This window comes from Phocoena sinus, chromosome 10, assembly GCF_008692025.1.
Source record: "Phocoena sinus isolate mPhoSin1 chromosome 10, mPhoSin1.pri, whole genome shotgun sequence".
Taxonomy (NCBI): domain Eukaryota; kingdom Metazoa; phylum Chordata; class Mammalia; order Artiodactyla; family Phocoenidae; genus Phocoena; species Phocoena sinus.
Genome location: NC_045772.1, coordinates 20,031,581 through 20,053,213, shown reverse-complemented (window position 1 = coordinate 20,053,213; position 21,633 = coordinate 20,031,581). Strand labels below are relative to the sequence as shown.

At 44.7% G+C, this 21,633-nt stretch overlaps 1 protein-coding gene across 3 annotated transcripts in view; it reads right to left on the bottom strand.

Annotated features, from left to right (window-relative positions):
- GNPTAB (N-acetylglucosamine-1-phosphate transferase subunits alpha and beta) overlaps window positions 1-21,426 on the bottom strand; it is an 81,635-nt gene extending 60,209 nt beyond the window's left edge. For 2 of the 3 annotated variants that reach the window (XM_032645417.1, XM_032645419.1), the window contains exon 1: window positions 21,034-21,426. In XM_032645417.1, coding sequence (XP_032501308.1) covers window positions 21,034-21,150 — 117 coding nt within the window. In that variant the 5' untranslated portion in view covers window positions 21,151-21,426. The remainder of the gene's footprint in view (window positions 1-21,033) is intronic. The other variant, XM_032645418.1, reaches the window with a different exon arrangement.
- Window positions 21,427-21,633: the final 207 nt, after the last annotated feature.

Here is a 21,633-nt window from a genome sequence, read left to right as displayed (position 1 = left end):
GCACTTCTCCATTTTCAATTTCTTCTTCTGTAGAATGAGGATATTAATACCACCTATTTCACAAGATTGTTTTGATAAGATACGCAAATCCTCTAGGGCTGTACAATACTCACTGCAAACTGCTCACAGGTCTCTTAAAGACAGTATTTACATGCTACAATATAATTAATCCACCTGTTTAAATATCATCTACACCTCTGCGAGCAACTCAAAGCCAGGAACTTAATCTCTCATTTTCAGTCCTAGAACCTTGCACAGTGCCTGGCACAAAATCAATAAACTTTCTAGAATGAGTGAATACGGCTACTAGTTTTACAAGACAAACACCTTGGAACAGCTTACTGCTCTGTGGTTTCCCTCCAGAGCTTCCTGCTTTCAGATCCACTCCCAGATAGTCAATGTAAAGGCTAAAGGCTACAGGTATAGAGAGACGACAGCAGGCCTCAGCACACAAGGATGCAAAACTCTCTCTGTAAAAACACATGTCCCTTTCTCAAAGTTTCAAGTGTATAAATGTGACGAGCTACCTTGTAAAACTTAAGATGCCAGGGCTCTCCAAACTCAAGCAGCAAGAACTCTAAGTAACTCTGACAGAGCTTTTCATACATTGATAATCACATCAGAAGTTTATAATATTCCCAAATTACAACAGGTTCTCCATGGTTTCTGAAAACAAAATATATTTTGCATTAAGAGCCACTAAATGGCAGACAAAGATAATCTAAGCTTTATCTTTTTCTGCTAATTCCCCTCCTCCCCTGATACCAATCAGGAAGTCAAATCTCATCACCAGCAGCATTTTCTAATCACATTTGATTAAACATGTTTGTTTTCCTGCTTTAGTCCATTAGGGTTGCTCTGACAGAATACTACAGACTGTGTGGCTCAAAACAACGGAAATTTATTTCTCACAGCTCTGGAGACTGGGAAGACTAAGATCAAGGTGCTGACAGATTTGCTATTTGGTGAGGGCCTGCCTCCTGGTCCATAGATGGCTGTGTTCACGCTGTGTCACCTCACATGGTGGAAGGGGCAAGGGAGCTCTCTGGGGTCTGTTTTATAAAGGCACTAATCCCACTAATGGGGGTTCCACCCTCATGACCTAATCATCTACCAAAGAGCTCACCTCCTAATAGCATCACACTGGAATAGTTTCAGCATATAAGTTTTGGGAGGACACAAACAGCTCACTGCATTTCCCAACATGAAATGGCTAAAATAAAAGATTAACCCATTTCTTATTAGGCATTGAATGGTTACCAAAAGTGGGCTGATCTCTCCTTTTCATACACAGGAAATGACCCAAACCCAAGATGCATGACCACTATTTACTTGAACGTTAATTAAACTCAAAGATACTTTTCTAGACCACGTCTACCTTCTTTGAATTCTTCACAGAATTAGATACACGACATACATTTGATGACCATTTTAAAGGGCAAAAAATGGGAACCAGGGCTTTGTCCTCAGGGAGCTGACATCCTGTTAAGGACTAATCATGTACTTGCATGAAATGATTTAGGAATACTTACTGTTCAGCTTTTACATGAGTACAGATTAAAATAGATTACTGTTGGAGAAAAGGAATAATCCAGGATAGGGTTAATCATAACTTAACAAAATCTCTCTCCTTTTTCTAGGAGAGAAAGCTGAGATTTTTAAAGAAGTAGAGGAGCAAAGAGAGGGAATTCCCTGGCAGTCCAGTGGTTAGAACTCCGCTCTTTTACTGCTGAGGGCCCAGGTTCGATCCCCAGTTGGGGAACTAAGATCCCACATGCCGCACAACGCAGCCCCCCAAAAAAAAAAGAAGTCTCCTCAACCACACTTGAATAAAAGGAAAAGGTGGGGGGGGACTACTAAAGATGGTTTCCAAATGTATTCAAACTGACTTTCTGGGTACATATATGTAGGTTTAGTTGTTTTACAGTTCAGAGTTTACAGAATCACAGAATTACACAGGGAGTACTTTAAATCCAATGCCAATGTGTGAGCCCTGCTAGAACGTCCTTGCAAACAGTTACTGTACCTATGAATTTAGATCTGCACTGTCCAAAAACATGGTATTCCCCACTAGGCACGTGTGGTTATTTAAATTAAGACTAAATAAGTTAAATTTAAAACTTAGTACCTTCGTCACACTAGCCACATGTAGCTAGTGGCTACTGTACTGGACAGCTCATAATTACAGGCCATTTCCAACACCGCACAGAGTTCTCCTGGACAGGGTTGCAGCTATTCAATGCCTAAAGGTTAAGTACGTGTCACAAAAGCAGGCCCTGACCTCAGCCCCAGTTTTGTGATTTTATTTATTTTTTTAATATAAACTCTTTATTGTACAGATGAGAATCTGAGACTCAAAGAGTTTAAGTGACTTATCTAAAGTCACACAAAAAGAAGAGTTCTGGGCCTCCCAGGTGGCACACTGGTTCAGAATCCGCCTGCCAATGCAGGAGACACGGGTTCAATCCCTGGTCCAGAAAGATCACACATGCCGTGGAGCAACTATGCCCGTGTGCCACAACTACTGACCCTGCACTCTAGAGCCCACAAGCCACAACTACTGAGCCCACGTGCCACAACTACTGAAGCCCGCACGCTAGAGCCCATGCTCCACAAAAAGAGAAGCCACCGCAATGAGAAGCCCGAGCACCGCAACAAAGAGTAGCCCCAGCTCTCTGCAACTAGAGAAAGCCTGTGTGCAGCAACGAAGACCCAACACAGCCAAAAATAAATAAAAATAAAATAAATAAATTTATTTTTTTTAAAAAAAAAGAAGAGTTCTGACTCCCCCTCCCCTCCCAAATTTTTGTCAACAGGCTGCTGGCTCCTCTTAGCAGACGGATGTTTCCTCGGATCTCAGACAGCTTCTTTCCCGCGTGGGATCTGGCACAGATATTTTTCACCATCTTCTCCCATCAGAACATGCATTTCTGGCAAGAGAGCAGCTCTGATTCCCTGGCTTTTCTTCCTATTTCCTCTGGATAAGGTCTCTATAGTTTTGTTTTTTTGTTTTTGTTATTTTTTTAATGGGAGAAGCCAAAGTACTGCAGTGAGGATATTTATCTTTGAGATTCATTTAGGGGAACCTGGTTTTCTTGGCCAAATGCTATAGTGAGCTAACCCTAGGTAGAAAGCATGGGCAGGATGAGGATGGACAAATGTAATAGTTTTGTGATTTTAGACAAGTCACTTAAAGCTCTCTAAGTTCCAAAACAATTCCTTATCCCATAAGGGGCTGTTATAAAAGAAATCAAGTGAGCTGATATATATCCATCTATTCTAATAACTACAAAGTACTATAGGAAATGTAAGGTATTAAGACTATGAAAGAACACTGAACTTATTTAGTCCTTCAAGAGGCTCACAGCCTACTGGGGAGACAAATATGAAACAAACAATTATAACGTGAAAAATATACCCAAAGTATAAATAAAAGTGTAGTTGGTAAACATTTGTTATAACTATTAAACCAGAAGCCAAAACTAATCAAACTAAGTTTTTTCTATTTTGGTAAAATTTAATTGCCATAAAAATGTTTAGTGAAATGAGATAAAATTTTACAAAATATCTGCTTGTGGTGCTTTCTGTACTTACCTCCATCAACAAATGAATTTTATCTCATACTGTTACTTAGACAAAAACATTTTTTAAAATTCACCAAGGAGAGTTCTTTTTTTATGAGTGTCAAATGCAGAGAAGTCATAAATCAGGCAAAAAGAATGCTATATATTTTTAAATAGCTTTAAAGCCACTAAAAAACCCCTTTCCTGAGGGGCAATTAGCAATATGTATCAAAGGACCAAAGAAATGGTCATGTCTTTGTTCTAATTCCACCTCTAGAAATACATGCCAAGAAAATCATCATAGGTGCACCCAAACACTTCTGTATAAATATAATAACCATTATTACTTATACAAATAAAACCTGGAGATAGTTTAAAAATTAAACAATAATCAGGTAAATAAAGGTACAGTCACACAAATATTATGAAGCTATTAAAAATTACGCAGTTTTTAAGCAACTATTAAAAATTAGTAACTTCAGTTAGCCAACAAATATGTGGCACCATTCTAGACTCTGAGGACATAGTAATGGACAATACAAATGTCTTCCTTCTGGATCATACAGACTAGTCATGGGTAAAGTGTTTGGTAAAATATTACATGAAAAAAGTAACAATCAGAACTATCAGTCTGGAACGTAACCTCAGCAAAATGGCAGAGTAAGCAACTCCAGTCTCTCATCTCCTCAGAAACACCGAAAAACAAGCAGAAACTGCCAGAAAAATAAAAGACAAATATTGTATGAAATATACATTATATGAAATGTCCAGAACCAGTAAATCCATAAAGACAGGAAGTTATCAGAGGTTACCAGGGCCCAAGGGGAGAATGGAGAGTTACTGCTTAATACCAAGTTTCTGTTTGGGGTGATGAAAAAGTTTTGGAAACAGTGGTAATGGTTGCACAACAACATAAATGTAATTAATGCCACTGAGTTATACACTTAAAAATCATTAAAATGGCAGGGCTTCCCTGGTGGTACAGTGGTTGAGAGTCTGCCTGCCGATGCAAGGGACACGGGTTCGTGCCCCGGTCCGGGGAGATCCCACATACCGCGAAGTGGCTAGGCCCGTGAACCGTGGCCGCTGAGGCTGCGTGTCCGGAGCCTGTGCTCCGCAACGGGAGAGGCCACAACAGTGAGAGGCCCGCATACTGCCAAAAAAAAAAGGCAAATTTTGTTATTTGCATTTTGCCATAAAATTCTGGAAGAGAAGTAAATCACTATAATACTCCTCCCAAGAGTAATAAAGGAACATTATCAACAATTCTGATCACAGATTGGATAACTTAGATGAAATGGACCAAATCCTTGAAACATACAAACTACCAAAGCTCAAACAAGGAGAAATTCATAATCTGAATAGCCTATACCTATTAAATAATTTGGATCAATAAGTAATAACCTTCCAAAACAGAAAGCAACTGGTCCAGATGGGTTCACTGGTGAATTCTACCAAATACTTAAGGAAGAAATGATACCAATTCTCTACAATTTCTTCCAGAAAATGGAAGCAAAGGGAACACTTTCTAACTCATTTTATGAGGAAAATTATAAACCAATAACTCTCATGAACATGGATGTGAAAATCCTCAATAAAGTGTTATCAAATAAAATCTAACAATGTATAAAAGGAATTATATAACATAACCAAGTGGGATTTATTCTAGGTATGTATTTTTGAAAACGGGTTCAACATTCAAAAATTAATTAATGTAATCTACCATATCTCAAGGCAAAAGAAGAAAAATCATATGATCATATCAACAGATAAAGTATTTGACAACTTCAACACCTATTTTTTCTTTTTTTGGCTGCACCATGTGGCTTGTGGGATCATAGTTCCCCAACCAGGGATAGAACCCTTGCCCTCGGCAGTGAAAGCGTGGAGTCCTAACCACTGGACCACCAGGGAATTCCCTTAACACTCATTTTTTTATTTAAAAATAAAAAATAAAAGCCTCTCAGCAAATTAGGAACTGAAGGGAACTTCCTCAACTAGGCTATTTCCAAGTGAAATTAACATTTGAATTGGGACTAGTAAAGCAGCTTGCCCTCCCTAATGTAGGTGGGCCTCATCTAATCAGTTGATGGCCTAAATAGAACAAAAGGGCTGAGTAAGGGAGAATGTCCTCTGATCTGACTGCCTTGAGCCGTAACATCAGTCTTTCCTGCCTTCTAACTTGAACTGAAACATCAGCTCTTCCTGGGTCTCTAGGCTGCCAACCTTCAGACAGGAACTACAGCATCGGCTTTCCTGGTTCTCAGGCCTTTGGACTTAGACTAGAGCTACTTTATTGGCTCTCCTGGATCGCTAGCCTTGCTAAATGCAGATCTTGGAGACTTGTAAGCCTCCACAATCCTGTAAGTCAATTCCATATAATCAGTCTATTTCCATACACACACACACACACACACACGTGCACACATGCACGTATGCACACACATACATATATCCTATTGGCTTTGTTTCTCTGAAGAACCCTAATATAATTATATGTCAACTGATATCAACTAAACCTGTATACTTTTCTATTAAGGTTCAGTTTAGAAACTGATCACCCAGGTGACCTTTCCATATTTAGATACTAGGGAAAAAGTATCTCTGCACTCCACCTCTTGGTGCCAGGCTCTATTCTAGGGGCTGAGGATACAGTAGTGAATAGGACAGAAATGCTCCTCCCACGGAGCTTACATTTTGAGGGAGAGAGAAATGAGACATTAAATACACACATACATATTTCCAGTACTACTTTTAAAAAGAAGGGGAATAGAAAAAGGAGTGACCTGGTGAAAGAGGCTGCTTTAGGTTGGGTGGTGGGGAAGGCCCACCTGAGAAGGCATTACTGAGCTGAGACCTGTATGACCAGGAGCACGTCACATGGTGGTCTGCGGGCAGTGCTCTCCAGCCTGATGCGACAACAGTGCAAAGGTCCTAAGGCGGACACAAACCTAATGTGTCAAGGAACAAAAAGACGGCACCAATTCTGAGCCTAAACCTCAGGCAGGTTTGCAAGTATCCGCTTGCTTTCTGTGCCTTTACCACTGTTTGAGAAGAACATGTCCAGGCTGGTCTGCTGGTCCCAGGACGAAAGACATGGGGTCCAAGTCCAACCCAGATGAGCCAACTCCCACCTGACCTGCACATCCCAGAGAAGAAATAACTGTCATTTTAAGCCAGAGACTGACAAACCTCTTCTGTAAAGGGCCAAACAGTAACCATCTTAGGCTTTTCAGGCCATATGGTTTCTGCCACAGCTATTCAATGCTGCTGTTGTACTGAGAAAACAGCCATAGACAACAGTAAATGAATGGACATGGCTATGTTCCACTAAAACATTTATTTATGGACACTGATATTTACAATTCATATAATTTTCATGTGTTATGAATTCTTCTTCTTCTTTTAGTTTTTTAAAGCCACTTAAAAACGTAAACTCCATTCTTAGACTGCAGGCCATACAAAAACAGGCGTAGTTTGCTGCTCCTGTTTTAAGCCAGCAAACTTGAAGGTAGTCTATTAGGGTACATTTTTGTAGAAATAGTTACAGGACACACAGTGGATACGTGACACAACCTGCTCAAAGAAGTGGCGCATTTAGGATCTTACATACAGACCATTAGGAGTCTGGATTTTCTACTGTGTACAATGGGCATGATGTAACCTGATTCACATTTTTTAAAAGGTAGCCTGGTTGCAATGTGGAGAATGGATTGTAACGAAGCAATAGTGGTGAGAGATGATGGTGGTTTAAATTTCCATAACACAGGTACCACATCTTATTTTTTTTGGGGGGGGGGCACATGGCACGTGGGATCTTACTTCCCCAACCAGGGACTGAACCTGCGCCCCCGCCAGTGGAAGTGTGTAGTCTTAATCACTGGACTGCCAGGGAAGTCCCACCACATATTTATTCTTAAATTCTTGGAGCAGAGGTTCTCAGCTTTTTCAGTCTTAGGACCCCTTTATACTCTTAAAAATTATTTAAGGGCTTCCATGGTGGTGCAGTGGTTGCGAGTCCACCTACCGATGCAGGGGACACGAGTTCGTGCCCCGGTCCGGGAAGATCCCACATGCCGTGGAGCAGCTGGGCCCGTGAGCCATGGCTGCTGAGCCTGCGTGTCCGGAGCCTGTGCTCCGCAACGGGAGAGGCCACAACAGTGAGAGGCCCGCGTACCACAAAAAAAAAAAAAAAATTATTTAAGATTCCAAAGAGTTTTTAAATGTTTAAATTTTATGTGGGTTATGTCTACTGATGTTCACCATATTAAAATTAAAACTGAGGAAATTTTAAAATATTTGTTCATTTAAGAAATAAACCCATTACAGGGCAACATAAAGATTTTCATGAAAAATAACTGTTTTCCTAAACAAAAAAGTTTAGTGAGAAGAGTTGCATTGTTTTTAATTTTCACAAATTTCTTTAATGCGTGGTTTCATAGAAGACAATTGGAGTATCTTTGTGTTCTGCATTCAGTCTGCTGCAATGTCACATGTCTGTTAAGCCTCTGGGAAACTCCACTGTACTCTAATAAGAGAATGAGCGAAAAAAGGTAAATAATGTCTTAGTATTACCGTGTAAATAGTTTGAACTTGTGGATCACTGGATAGGGTCCCCAGACTACCTATGGAAAACTGCTGGCTTGGGGTAATAGCTTACTTTTAAATGCGATAATCTCAGTGATTCTTTAGTACAGCTGTCCTTCGGTATCCTTAGGGACACCTACCCTGCTTCCAACCCACAGATACCAAAATCCACAGATGCTCAAGTCCCTTATATAAAATGGCATAGTATGTGCATATAAACTAAGCACATCCTCCCATATACTTTAAATCATCTCTAGATTACTTATAATACCTAATATAATGTAAATGCTATGTAAATAGTTGCTGGCGCACTTGCAAGTTTTGCCTTTTGGAGCTTTTTAGAATTCCCCCCCCCCTTTTTGTTTTGGCTGCGTTGGGTCTTCGTTGCTGTGTGCTGGCTTTCTCTAGTTGCGGTGAGCAGGGGCTACTCTTTGTTGCGATGCGCAGGCTTCTCATTGCGGTGGCTTCTCTTGTTGCGGAGCACAGGCTCTAGGCACGCGGGCTTCAGTAGTTGTGGCACGTGGGCTCGGTAGTTGCAGCTCGTGGGCTCTAGAGCGCAGGCCCAGTAGTTGTGGCGCACGGGCTTAGTTGCTCCGCGGCATGTGGGATCTTCCCAGACCAGGGCTCGAACCCGTGTCCCCTGCATTGGCAGGCGGACTCTTAACCACTGCTCCACCAGGGAAGTCCTCCCCAAATGTTTTCAATCCCTGGTTGGTTGAATCTGCAGATATGGAACCTGCGACTATGGAGGGCTGACTGTACTTTGATGTAAGTTACTCTACTTTACATACTATTCAGTACGGACAACTTTAAAATAAAGAGACTCGCCCAAAAAGTCAAGCAATTAATTAGATATAGATGATGCCAGTTTCCAAAAGCAAAGACATTGTTCTTTCAGGCCTTTGTACAATTATAAAAATCAACATGCAAAGCCTGCTGACTGTGCAGCACTGCACCCAGTGTGGCAGGTTCACCTGAAGCCCTACTACGCCCCACAGTCTCCTGTTCCCAGTTATCCGTCTGCAGTTCACTGTCCACAACACCTCAGAGCAACTGTTCTAAACACAGATTTGACTCATCACTCTCTTGCTTAAAACCATTTGAATGGTCCCCATTTTCTTCAGGAGGAATCCAAATTCCTTGGAGTCACTCCATAGGCGAGTCCTAAACTGGCCACCGCCTGCCTCTCCAGCTTCACTCCTGGGTACGCTGCTGCGGCCCTTCAGAACCACTTCTGTTCCAGAAGGTGAGGGCTACCTCTCATACCCATACCTTTACACCTAGAGCATCCTTCACTTACAAGGGGGGAGGGGCTCCCGTTTCTTCCCTCAGCCATCTCCTTCAAGATCAAGCACACGTGTCACCCTGAGAAACTTCCCCGGACACCCAGGCCTAGCTCTTCAACTTAAGTTATCACAATGCATCTTAAGTTTGCCTGTTTGCTGGTCTGTCTGGAGAGTGAGCTCCTCAATAGCAGAAAGATACAGAACCATCTTTGTGTCTCTAAGTAGTAGAGTACCTGGCCCAGAGTAAACACCTCCACTGATCTCTGCTGAGTGACCTAATGGAGAGAGGTAATGAAGGAGGGATAAACTAGAACCTCAAAGAAGAAACAATTTTAGGAAGCAATTTTAAAGGGCAATACAGGGCTTCCCTGGGGGCGCAGTGCTTAAGAATCTGCCTGCCAATGCAGCGGACATGGGTTCGAGCCCTGGTCTGGGAAGATCCCACATGCCGCGGACCAACTAGGCCCGTGCGCCACAACTACTGAGCCTGCACTCTAGAGCCCGTGCGCCACAACTACTGAGCCGGCGTGCCGCAACTACCGAAGCCCACGTGCCTAGAGCCTGTGCTCCGCAACAAGAGAAGCCACCACAATGAGAAGCCTGCGCACCGCAACGAAGAGAGGCGCCGCTCACCGCAACTAGAGAAAGCCTGCGCACAGCAAAGAAGACCCAACACAGCCAAAAATAAATAAAAAATTAAAAAATAAAGGGCAATACAGTTTTTAGTCTGATCATATATAGAATGCATTTGACTCTCCTTGCACAAGTGTGACTTAGTCTGTAACATTTCTGAAAGATCACTTTTTTCCCTGCTTAATTTAGTGTATGTATGAATCCCACACAGGCTGACTAATCACCTGCTGAAGACACTGCATGTGGATCACAAGATTGAAACAATCTAAGGACAGTAAGAACTTACAAAGATACATTGTGAATATACACGACCTATCACAGCTACAATTGTCTGTTACAGTTTAGAAGGAACCAGGATAACATATGTTATTGTAAAGTGCAGGCTGTGCTAAATTAATAAGGCACTTGCCTCCTCTGCTTTCATATCAACCAAAATAAAGCGCACTCAGATAAAGAAATCATTGTGAACTTTTCTACTCCGTCTCTAAGAAAAGATTAATATACTCTTCAGTGTGACCTTGGACATCAGGCCAGAAGGTAGGTGCCCTGCGGTCTCCGTGAGTGTTGTGGTCAAGGGAAGATCAGGGCTGGCATGGGGCACTTGGCATTGAATTGGCATTTACTTAGCACCTTGCACCAGGCACTATGCAAGGTACCTTATATACTTCAGGCATCTTATTTAAACCACCTTTCCTCACAGGCTCAATCACAATCAGTGAGCAAAAATAAATATTTGTAAGTATTCATTCAACAAATATTCACTGAGCACCTATCGTTAGGGTCTGGGAGGACAAATGAACCTGTCTATCTTGTTCACTTTTATATACCAAGATGTCAGTGGATTGTCTGGCACATAATGGAACATGAAGGCCAGATGATTTTGCCTCCTAAATCTCTCAAATCTGCCCACTTCTCTTTATCTGCCCTCCACCAGCCTAGTGCAAGGCCCCTGACTGAGCACCCTGCAGCCATTCTTGTTTCCTCTAATTCAGGGTTTCCCATCTTTGGCACTACTGGCATTCAGGGCCTGACAACTCTTCGTTGTGGGAACTGTTCCGGGCACTGTAGGATATTTAGCAGAGTCCCTAATGCCAGCAGCACCAACCCCATGCCCCAGTCATGCCAATCCAAAATGTCTCCAGACACTGCCAAACGCCTCAGGGCTGAGCGGCAACATCACTGCCAGGTGAGAACCAACGGCCTAGAGCAGACTTGCTCTCCCTCTGCTCTCTGCCTCAGTAGTTCTGACCCTTCAAAGCTGAGCTCAAACTGCATCAAGAAAGCCTCTGGAATATTACTCAGCCATAAAAAGAAACGAAATTGAGCTATTTGTAATGGCGGGTAGACCTAGAGTCTGTCATACAGAGTGAAGTAAGTCAGAAAGAGAGAGACAAATACCGTATGCTAACACATATATATGGAATTTAAGAAAAAAAATGTCATGAAGAACCTAGGGGTAAGACAGGAATAAAGACACAGACCTACTAGAGAATGGACTTGAGGATATGGGGAGGGGGAAGGGTAAGCTGTGACAAAGTGAGAGAGTGGCATGGACATATATACACTACCAAACGTAAAATAGATAGCTAGTGGGAAGCAGCCGCATAGCACAGGGAGATCAGCTTGGTGCTCCGTGACCGCCTGGAGGGGTGGGATAGGGAGGGTGGGAGGGAGGGAGACGCAAGAGGGAAGAGATATGGGAACATATGTATATGTATAACTGATTCATTTTGTTGTAAAGCAGAAACTAACACACCATTGTAAAGTAATTATACTCCAATAAAGATGTTTAAAAAAAAAAAGAAAGAAAGCCTCTCCTGACCCAGCCACTACAGGATGGGTTCTCACTGCTGGTCTCTCCCACAACACTCTCCCCTTTTAGCATTTTTCACAATTGTAATTAAGTAGCATTTAATGTCTGACTGCACAACCAGGATATAAACGCTCAGTCTGCAGGAACCAGTGGGCTCTGTTCACTGCTCTAAGCCCAGGGGCAGTGCTACAACAAAAAATTTACTAGTTTAATGAATGATTTAAGTGCTCTGCTGGGGCACAAGGATTCCAAGGGAAGAAAAACAACATTTTTGTGTTCAGAGAGCCGAGTACAGAAATGGCAAATAAGTTTCATCTCCTGGGCAAGCTCAATTAATTTGTACCTGCTTTGAGAAGCTGTACATCTAGACATGTTTCTTCTAAAGCACCAATATACCAGATACCACATTCCAAAGCGATATGTAGGACCAAGATGCAACGTTTCCTCAGGAGGTGGTTGAAAACTCATCCACATCATGGCAGAAGGGGTCAGAGGAGAGCTCTGGGAAGCTGCTGGCACTCTGTTAATCCCGTTCTGCCTCATCTAAAGGACAGGGGTAGAAATCTCTCTCCCACGCCAGGAAACCTCAAATCCGGGAAAAGGACTCAACTAGGATCACCAAGAGAGCCAACCTCGGGTTCACGTAGTTGGGTGCATGCAACATCCACCTCGTACCTGAGAAAACAGAAAGGGCTGGCTGGCTACGGGCTCCGGGGACAGGGAGACATTACTGTCAGGCTGGAGTCAGCCCACACACCCCCACTTTGAGCTGATGGCGTTCAGGACATGCTACCTCAAAATACGGCACCTTGGCACACTGAATACTTCAAGCTGAATGAATTTGAGAAACACCACATAAAAAGGATTTTCTGACCTTCCTCTGAAACAGGTCATAAGACTTTTTGTGAGACAGGCCCTCTCTATGCTAGGAAGAAAGGAGAAATCCTCATCTCTAAAGACAGAGGAATGCCGCAAGAAATGTGAATGAACAGGCCTCGCGTCTCCCCCAGCTTACTCCCCAGAGCGCACACCCTTTTTTGTCCTATTGCATTTTTTCCGCTATTCTCCATGCTCCATCAAGCCCAGCATTACAACCCTCGGGTTTAACTGCTTCTTTGGTCTTCATTTCCTTATGAAGGCCCCAAGGTCATGTAAAACTTACATTATTTATATTTTTTGGCTGCACTGGGTCTTTGTTGCTGCACACGAGCTTTCACTAGGGGCGGCGAGCGGGGGCTACTCTTCGTTGTGGCGCGCAAGCTTCTCACTGCGGTGGCTTCTCTTGATGCAGAGCACGGGCTCTAGGTGCGCGGTCGTCAGTAGTTGTGGTGCGCGGACTCAGTGGTTGGAGCACGCAGACTCAGTATTCGTGGCGCACAGGCTTAGCTTCTCCACGGCATGTGGGATCTTCCCGGACCAGGGATCGAACCCGCGTCCCCTGCATTGGCATGTGCATTCTTAACCACTGTGCCACCAGGGAAGTCCCTAAAACTTACATTAAATAAATGTATGCTTTTCTCTTGCTAATCTGTCTTCTGTTACAGGGGCCCTAGCTGAGAACTAAGGAGAGTAGAGGAAAAGGTATCTTTCCTCTCTTACAGAGCAAAGGATGCAGGTCACCTGTGCAAGAGATGAGATGTGGGCCATGCACAAGAGAGCACTGCAGAGGGTCACCTCAGACCAGGTCCGTGGTTCCCCAGAAGAGCAGACACTGAGGGGCTAAGGAAGGAGCAAGTAACCAGCCCAGAGGAAGAGGCATTTGCTCTCAGCAGAGTAAAAGCAAGTGACAGTGCTCAGGGTGGGGTCTCTGAAGGATGCCCTTTGAAAGCACTCAGAAGAGAACGAGCTGTGACACCAGCAAATCGCAGAGTTCCAGCACCTATTTAGGAAGGACTTTCCTGCCCTCATTTCCTTTCCTTCTTCCCAGTCCTACAACCCAGGAGGGGTCAGAAACAGGCTCCGTGGCAGAAAGAGAGAAGCAGCCCACCGTACCCAAGCTCCCTTCCTCAATTGCAGGCTTTCTGCTTGGAGCAGGCCTGGGCCGGAGAGGCAAGAAACTTCAACAGGCTCAAAGTTCTGTTGTGACATGAGACTGAAAGCTTTCATGGCTGAACTGACATTGTGTTTTGTAATCTGAAGCAACCACGGGACATTTTCTTACCCAGGAGTAACAAGAGCAGGCTGAGTTAGGCCCACAAGAGTGTCTCATCCAGGGGCAGAGGCAGAGCTAACCCTACAAGCTGACGTCAACGGCCAGTGGGAGAAAAAGACACCTGCTACGTGTCCTCCCGGCTGTGCTCACCAACACGACCGTACAGCTAGTAGCCGCCAGCGACACCGACCTATTCTTTCCAAGTGGAACACCACCTCCATATAACACAAATGTTCAGGAGAGGGGCCCCAACTTCACAGGGGCATCAGACTTGTCAAAAAGCAAACCTCTTCCTCCTTTTAAGGTGTCTATTAGGGGTGGCTCTATGATCCAGCTGGGGCCAGTTCCAGGAAAGGTTTGATGAGGTCTTGGGGCAAACTCTTCCTGTGTCTTCTGGGAGAGTTCAGGAGCTGGAAGGACGCTGAACTGTTACAGAATTATTCTGCAGTCACGTCTGCGTGTGGTGAGGAGAGAGTACCGTGACGAGAGAGGCCCCTGCATCACAGCGCGGCGCAGTGGCAGGGACGTGCTGCAGGCAGCCAGCAGGAGGTGTGCAGCCAGGACCTGCTGGCAAGGCACTGGAACCGGGGAATCACAAGCATCCGGCTGGGGTCTGAAACCTGACATCCCCTCTAAGAGGAGACAGCCAGGGAGCAAAGCCTGGAGAATCCCAGCATTTAAGACAGAGAAGTAACGGTGAGGACGAGGAGAACAAAGAGGGGGTCTTCCTGAGAAAGAGGGAGTGAGCATTCCCACATACATGGGGTGACAGATGCTGCAAAAAGGTCAGGTTAAGCTTTTCTCTCTTAATCTTCTGCTTAATTTCATTAACAAGATCAACATTATTTAGACCTCAAGAGTAAGTCAAATCAAATGCAACTATCAAATCACCCATTACAGATATATATTGAATCGTTACTGAAAGATTTATGAGCGCACACTAGCACTGTGTTTAACAAAACTCCATATTAATACGCCCACTCAAGAATACAAGTTTCGGTGGGCTTCCCTGGTGGCGCAGTGGTTGAGAGTCTGCCTGCTGATGCAGGGGACACGGGTTCATGCCCTGGTCCGGGCCCATGAGCCATGGCCGCTGAGACTAAGCGTCCGGAGCCTGTGCTCCACAACGGGAGAGGCCACGACAGTGAGAGGTCCGCGTACCAAAAAAAAAAAAAAACAATACAAGTTTCAGGGGCTTCCCTGGTGGCGCAGTGGTTGAGAATCCACCTGCCAGTGCAGGGGACACAGGTTCGAGCCCTGGTCCGGGAAGATCCCACATGCCGTGGAGCAGCTAAGCCCATGCACCACAACTACTGAAGTCCACGCGCCTAGAGCCCGTGCTCTACAACAAAGAGTAGCCCCCACTCGCCACAACTAGAGAAAGCCCACGCACAGCAACGAAGACCCAATGCAGCAAAAAAAAAAAGTTAATAAATAAAATTTTTAAAACAATACAAGTTTCACAGATTAGAGTACTTAACAACACAGTATCAAAAATGGAAAATGGAAACAACACACCTTCACATCTTCTATAACAAGGTAAAGGGCTAACAGCTATCACAGTCACAATGTCGATGTGTCAATGTCAAGGCCAAGGAAAAGATGGGTTTTGACTCAAGCCAGTGTCTAGGACATCTGTTGCTCTGGCTCTTTGATAACAGCCTCCTGATTTCCCTCTGGGGAACCCCTCTCAGTTCATGTGGTTCAGTGGAGGCTGACAGTCCCACCCATAACCCTAGCTCCGGAAATGATCAAGGTGGTTAATGAAGGCACAAGGGCACTCACTCCCCAGCTAGGCAGGCTGCCCTGGGTCTAGCTGGCACTAATGAGGAAGAGAAGGTTACTAAACTGGGAAACCAGCTGCTGGAGTTGCTGCCACCAATCTTGGCTCCCATACGGCGAGAGCTTGTCTGAGAACTAAACCCATGGAGCTGGAGAACAGGGACAAGGAGTCCTGATGACATCATGTGAGCACCTCGATCTGATCCAGCCAGAAATTTCACCCTATATTTTTCAACTACATGAGTCAAAAAACTGCCTTTTTTTCTTAACCCAGGTCCGAAGTGGAATTCTATCACTTGCAACCAACTGCCATTGGCTAATACCAGCAACAATTGTAAACCACTAATAATTCAAAAAGAAAAAGCTCCCGTCTCCTTATAAAAGTCTCAACTTCCCTTAGGATGTTTCAACGCATAATTTTCTTCCCTTCCTCTGATCTTCTAAGTCATGATTGTGTACCTACTCAGGCATTCAATTACTTACTCGCTTGTATTGTTACTCATATGTATATCATGGCCTCATCTCAACTAGCCAAAGATGGCCAAGGATGAGCTGTACATAATTCTTTGTATCTGACAGTACCCTCCACCATACAGGGTATAACCTGACCAATCATGTCTGAGAAATAAAAGGTAAGTAAAGATGGGCTGCATCAGAGTAGAAAACTTATCTTTACTGGAAATGAGCTTAACGGGAGGTTCTTTAAGATCACCCCCAATTCATTCATTCATTCACACATCAAGTATTTATTTGGCACCTACTGGGTACAAAGCATTTTAGAGGTGCTAAGAATAGCAGGGAAAATGACAATGTCTCTGATTTGACACTTAGCTGGGCTGTGTATCTCTCCCAAAGCCCCCAAAAGAAAGATACCATTTAAAGAGGCTCAGTGAGGGAATTCCCTGGCGGTCCAGTGGTTAGGACTGCGCTTTCACTGCCAAGGGCGCAGGTTCAATCCCTAGTCGGGGAACTGAGATCCCGCTAGCCACGCAGCACGGCCAAATAAAAGAGGCTCAGCGCAGCCACTGGCATTTTCTCTGTAGCACAAACTCCATTACATTATAGTTCATGTTTTCCCATGTGAAACATCCAATAAATGTATATTCACAGAACATTAAAGCTAAAATGGGGGTGTGAGAAATCCAGTCTGGAAGTTTTAAAACATTTTTAATAATGAAAGTTTTCTCCACACCCAAAAGAAATCTACACAGACAGGTAAGAGTGGCTGCCCCAACCTAGGAGGCAGCTGGGAGTAACACAGTCTGGAAACCACTAAGGATACAGTTTATGGTGGGGCTAGAGCCAGGCCAGAGGCTGCCTCCCAGCTCTCAGGCCAGGTTCCTTTAACGTCAACTATTTGTTGCCTTTGGCAAAGAACACACTCAAAATGTATCTGTTTAATGAGCAAAGTAATCAAATATAAGCATAACTAATTTCTTTCTTGAAATTGGGCCAGTATGAGAAACTGGAGCTGGACCCAGTTTTCAATCTTCTTTTTCACTGAATATCTAACTAATCCAAAATGGCGATAGAAGACAGGTGAGCAAAAGAGAGGAGGGAGGCCAGGGTTACTGCCCAGTATGGGTAGATTCTATCTGAACTTGTCTGACTCCCTCACTGAAGTTAATTTTTGGACACCTCTTTGTTTCCATACTTAGTACATGTAAGGAAGTAATATATTGTATTTTATACACACACATGCACACAGATACACACATACCCAGTAATGATCTACAATCCTTTATTCACAATCCTAAAATCCAAAAAGCTCTCAACACTGAAGATCTTTTTTGGCAGGAAAACCTGACCTGACCTGAACTCATCTGGTGGCAAAACTTGACCTAAACTGACTTGAAGTTACTTATAGTCTTTATTCTCCCCACTGAGTGTAAATACATGTTTCACTACAAGATACCGATGTTTAATTCCAAGGTTCAGTAGAATTTTCAGATAAGGGATTGTGGATTTCCATATAAAATGTACTAAATGATGAGGACCCTGAAATAACAGATTTTTACTTCAAAAGCACGTTTTAAGGTCTATACAATATTAACAGAGGACAAACATTTAAAATCAGAAGTTTCTGAGCTAAAAGGGATAATCATTCACTTATAGATGAGGAAACTGAGGCTCCCGGAGGCCACGTGACTCGCCGAAATCAACTAGTTTACCTGCTACCCTCACCCAAGGCGATGCACTTCAGTGGCCATTAGTCCCCATCCAGAGGGCCCTCCCTGTGGGTTTGGATCAGGTTCTGCTTTTGTTTAATCAGAGTTCCCAAGAGTTCTTCAAAAAGACCTGGCTCAACTTAAGGGGAAAATAAAAAAAAAATTTTTTTAGTACTTCCCTCTCTCAATTCCACTTTTCTTTCTCAGTACTTGGATGAGTATACAAATAGCTTACTAAAAGGTAGCAGCCAATAATACCACTTATCCTGAGAGAGGGAAAAAAGATAGTGATGAACCCACAATTAACAATGATCTTCGACCCATTACAATCAGTGAAGTTATTAACAAGTTGGTAATATTAACTGTGTGATGAGCATGTTCTATTTCAAAGGTTTGTTTCAAAATAAGTGCGGAGGGCATAAGATAGTTGATGACAATAATGATAGCAGCTGTAGTTCTACCGCTTAATGAGAGCCTATTATGTGCCAGGAGCTAATAGGCTCAACCCTGCAAAGAAGGTATTCTTGCCTCCTTGTTGAAGATGAGGAGGCTGAAGTTTAGAGAGGTTAAGTATCCTTTTGAAGATCGTATAAGAGACAGCCCAGACTATCTTAGAAGCTATAGAGACATGCTTAAGAGTACAGCTCTGGAGCCATACACTGCCTTGGTCTGAAGCCCAGCTCCGCCATGAACTAGCTGGATTAATTTGTGCAGGTACCTCAGTTTCATCACCTGTAAAACGGGTATACAGTCAGCCCTCCAGTATCCCTGATGCGGAACTGGTGGATACGGTGGGCTGAGTGTAAGGGTCTTGATCACCTTCAGACTTTGGTATTGGAGGCAGGGGTGGGGGGTGGTTAACACTAGTACCCATCTCACAGGTATGATGTTGTGAGGATTAAATGAGTTAATATATGTGAAGCAGTCAAGAGAGTGCCTAACATCTGATAAGCCCTATGTATTAGCCATGATCACGATCATTAATACTGGCACCAGCATTCAAGCCCAGATCTGCTAATCCTGCAGCTCCTCTTCAGCTGCACTGTAGAAATTAACTACAGGCAATATAGTAGGGGTATGGAGCCAGCTGTTTCCATTTCCCATGCCACCTGCTGGCATTCTTTGCCTCTCATTTCTTTTGTCTGTTCCAAACTTTAAGATCTGTGGCCATTTCAAGACTTTCAGTAACTAAATAACTAGACGTGGAATACATAAAAAGAAAAAAAAAAATTTTTTTTTCAGGTGAATGACCTTTAATCCAGTCCCTGCCTCACCGAGACGAGGCGTCCGGAGTGATGGCAGAGCCCTAGGGGACAGGGCAGGCTAACAACTGATGCCTTTGAGTCACCTTCACACTGCAGGGGAGTTAATAAACAGCTAACTTAAAATTACTCAGGGCCAAAAAAATCTTTTATCAGCAATAAGACACTTAACTATGTATAGATACAATCACTGCATTAAGGTGCAATGCATGAAACGAAGACAGAACAGCAGGTAGTATAATATTGGGTACATATTCCACATTTACAAGTCTGGGGCACTTTCTCAACCCTCACTTATAAGACTTATTTTCATCAGCCCCTAGACCAAGAACTACTAAAAGTGTAAACCTGAAAACCATGCCATATATTCATTAGACAAATATTTAGACTGTATACTCTGGCAGTACCTGGCACAGCACCTGGTCACAGTGGTTAAAGATAGCACCCTCTCTTATGGAGCCCACAATCCAGCATGGGTACAGACTTCAAGCAAATGTATACTGTGGCATTTCTGAAAAATATTCTGTCAATTTTTAAACCTTTTGCAACCTCCTACCCCCAAAAAAGAAAAAAATAATAAAGAGACGAATTTCTAACAACTTGAAAATACAACTTTCTTCCAATTCCTAGCCACATTTTAAAAGGGGATGGTCTCTAAAATCACCTACGTGTGCTCCAGTTCTCACCTATTCATAGTCTCTTGTACATCTGTTTACGACAAAGAATACTATATTAGACCGTCAGTCATGAAATAGCCATGCAACCTAAATCAAAAGGCTGTTTCATTCAAGAAAATATTTAAAGTCCATACCCAGAGGGGCACAAAATCTATTAAACCTGGGTGTTTCCACCTGCCAAACCTGTTGCTTGGACCCTCTGGGGTTTACAATCTTATCGAATTACTTTATGCTTATACATATGCTTTAACTAACAGCAGATCAAGACAGGCTGGGTTTGTGTGATCTGGAATCTAAATGATTAGCATATCCCATGACCCGAGAGTTTGTGCTGATTCCCAAGAGACTGGGTGCTGGAGTCCAAGACGGTTATGGGCATCCTGTTCACAGGAAGGGGCCCTAGGCTCAGCTGATCTCGGGATAGAGAAAAGTGTTTGGAGATGACACACATCAGTGTTTTCACATCTACCAGTACAGCCTCTAAGGGCTCACTGATGATATTCAGCTGTCTCAAATAAGAGACCAAAAAAATGAAAAAAAAGCACCTTTTCACGTGGAAGTCCTTTAAATTTGGGGCCCGTACACTCTCCCCACTGCAAATTCACGTGCCAAGAAAACACCCCTCTTGGACAAAGTTTTGAGATCCGGGAAGAAACGGGATTAAGAATATAAAGTGCCTCTGTCAAAGGGAAAAGATTAGAAGGGTGACACCTGAGGAGGAAACCGCAGGAGGGGCAAGGACTGAGAAATCAGTGCAATTTAGGAACTCTGGGTCCCGGGAGAGGGGTGCGTGGAGAACAAGGCCTGAGGGAGAAAGTCAAATGACTTGGGGACCATGAAGAAGGCACCTGGAGGGAAAGGGACTCGGCAGAAGGAGCGTGTATCCCCCAAACCGTCGGGAGACCGAGGTCTGGATCCCAGGTGCTGAAACCGCAGCCCGGAGAGGAGCTCAGAGTTCGCGGCGCCTCCGGGGAAAGGGCAGGTTCTGGAGCTCGTCCCCGGAGCTGCAGGGAGGATGGCAAGGCAAGAGTGGAGCGCGCCGGGGCTGGGACGCCTTGGGGTCCTGCGGGTTCAGCGCGCCCCGGCCAGGGCTCCCGCGCCTCTACTCACCTCTCCGAACTGGAAGGCCGAGACGATGGTGACAACGACGCCCACGAAACAGACGTAGAGCCCATACCTGTGGGACAGGCAGGTATAGGTCTGTCTCTGCAAGAGCTTGAGCAGCATCACCCCGGCCGCCGACACGCCGCGCCGCGCCCGAAGGGCCGGAGACGTCGCCGCCGCTGCCGCCTCCTCAACGAGCCGCCATTCCGCGGCCCCCACCGGGCTGCCGCGCTCAGGTCACAGGCTACTGCCGCCGCGCATTGCCGCTCCGGGGATCGACGCCGGCTCGGCTCCACGCCGCGGCCGCCGCTTCCGGGAGTCGGGAGCCCACGCCCTCGGTGCGGCGGAGGCGGTCGCGCGGCCCGCTAAGCGGCCGGCGCCGCCCCGGTCTAGCCCAGCCAGAGACGGGGTCGGCAGCGGCGGCGGTGGGAACAGCAGCGCCACCTGCCGGGCGGAGGGGCGGAGGGCAGCCGAGTGCCCTCCCCCACTGCGCGTGCGCCGCGGGCTCTCCCGGCCTGGCTGGGATCCTCGAAACCGGGTTGGGCGGGCGACCGGGCCGGGGCTGGCCTCTGCAAGGAGGCCGCGCCCCAGACGGTGCTATATTGA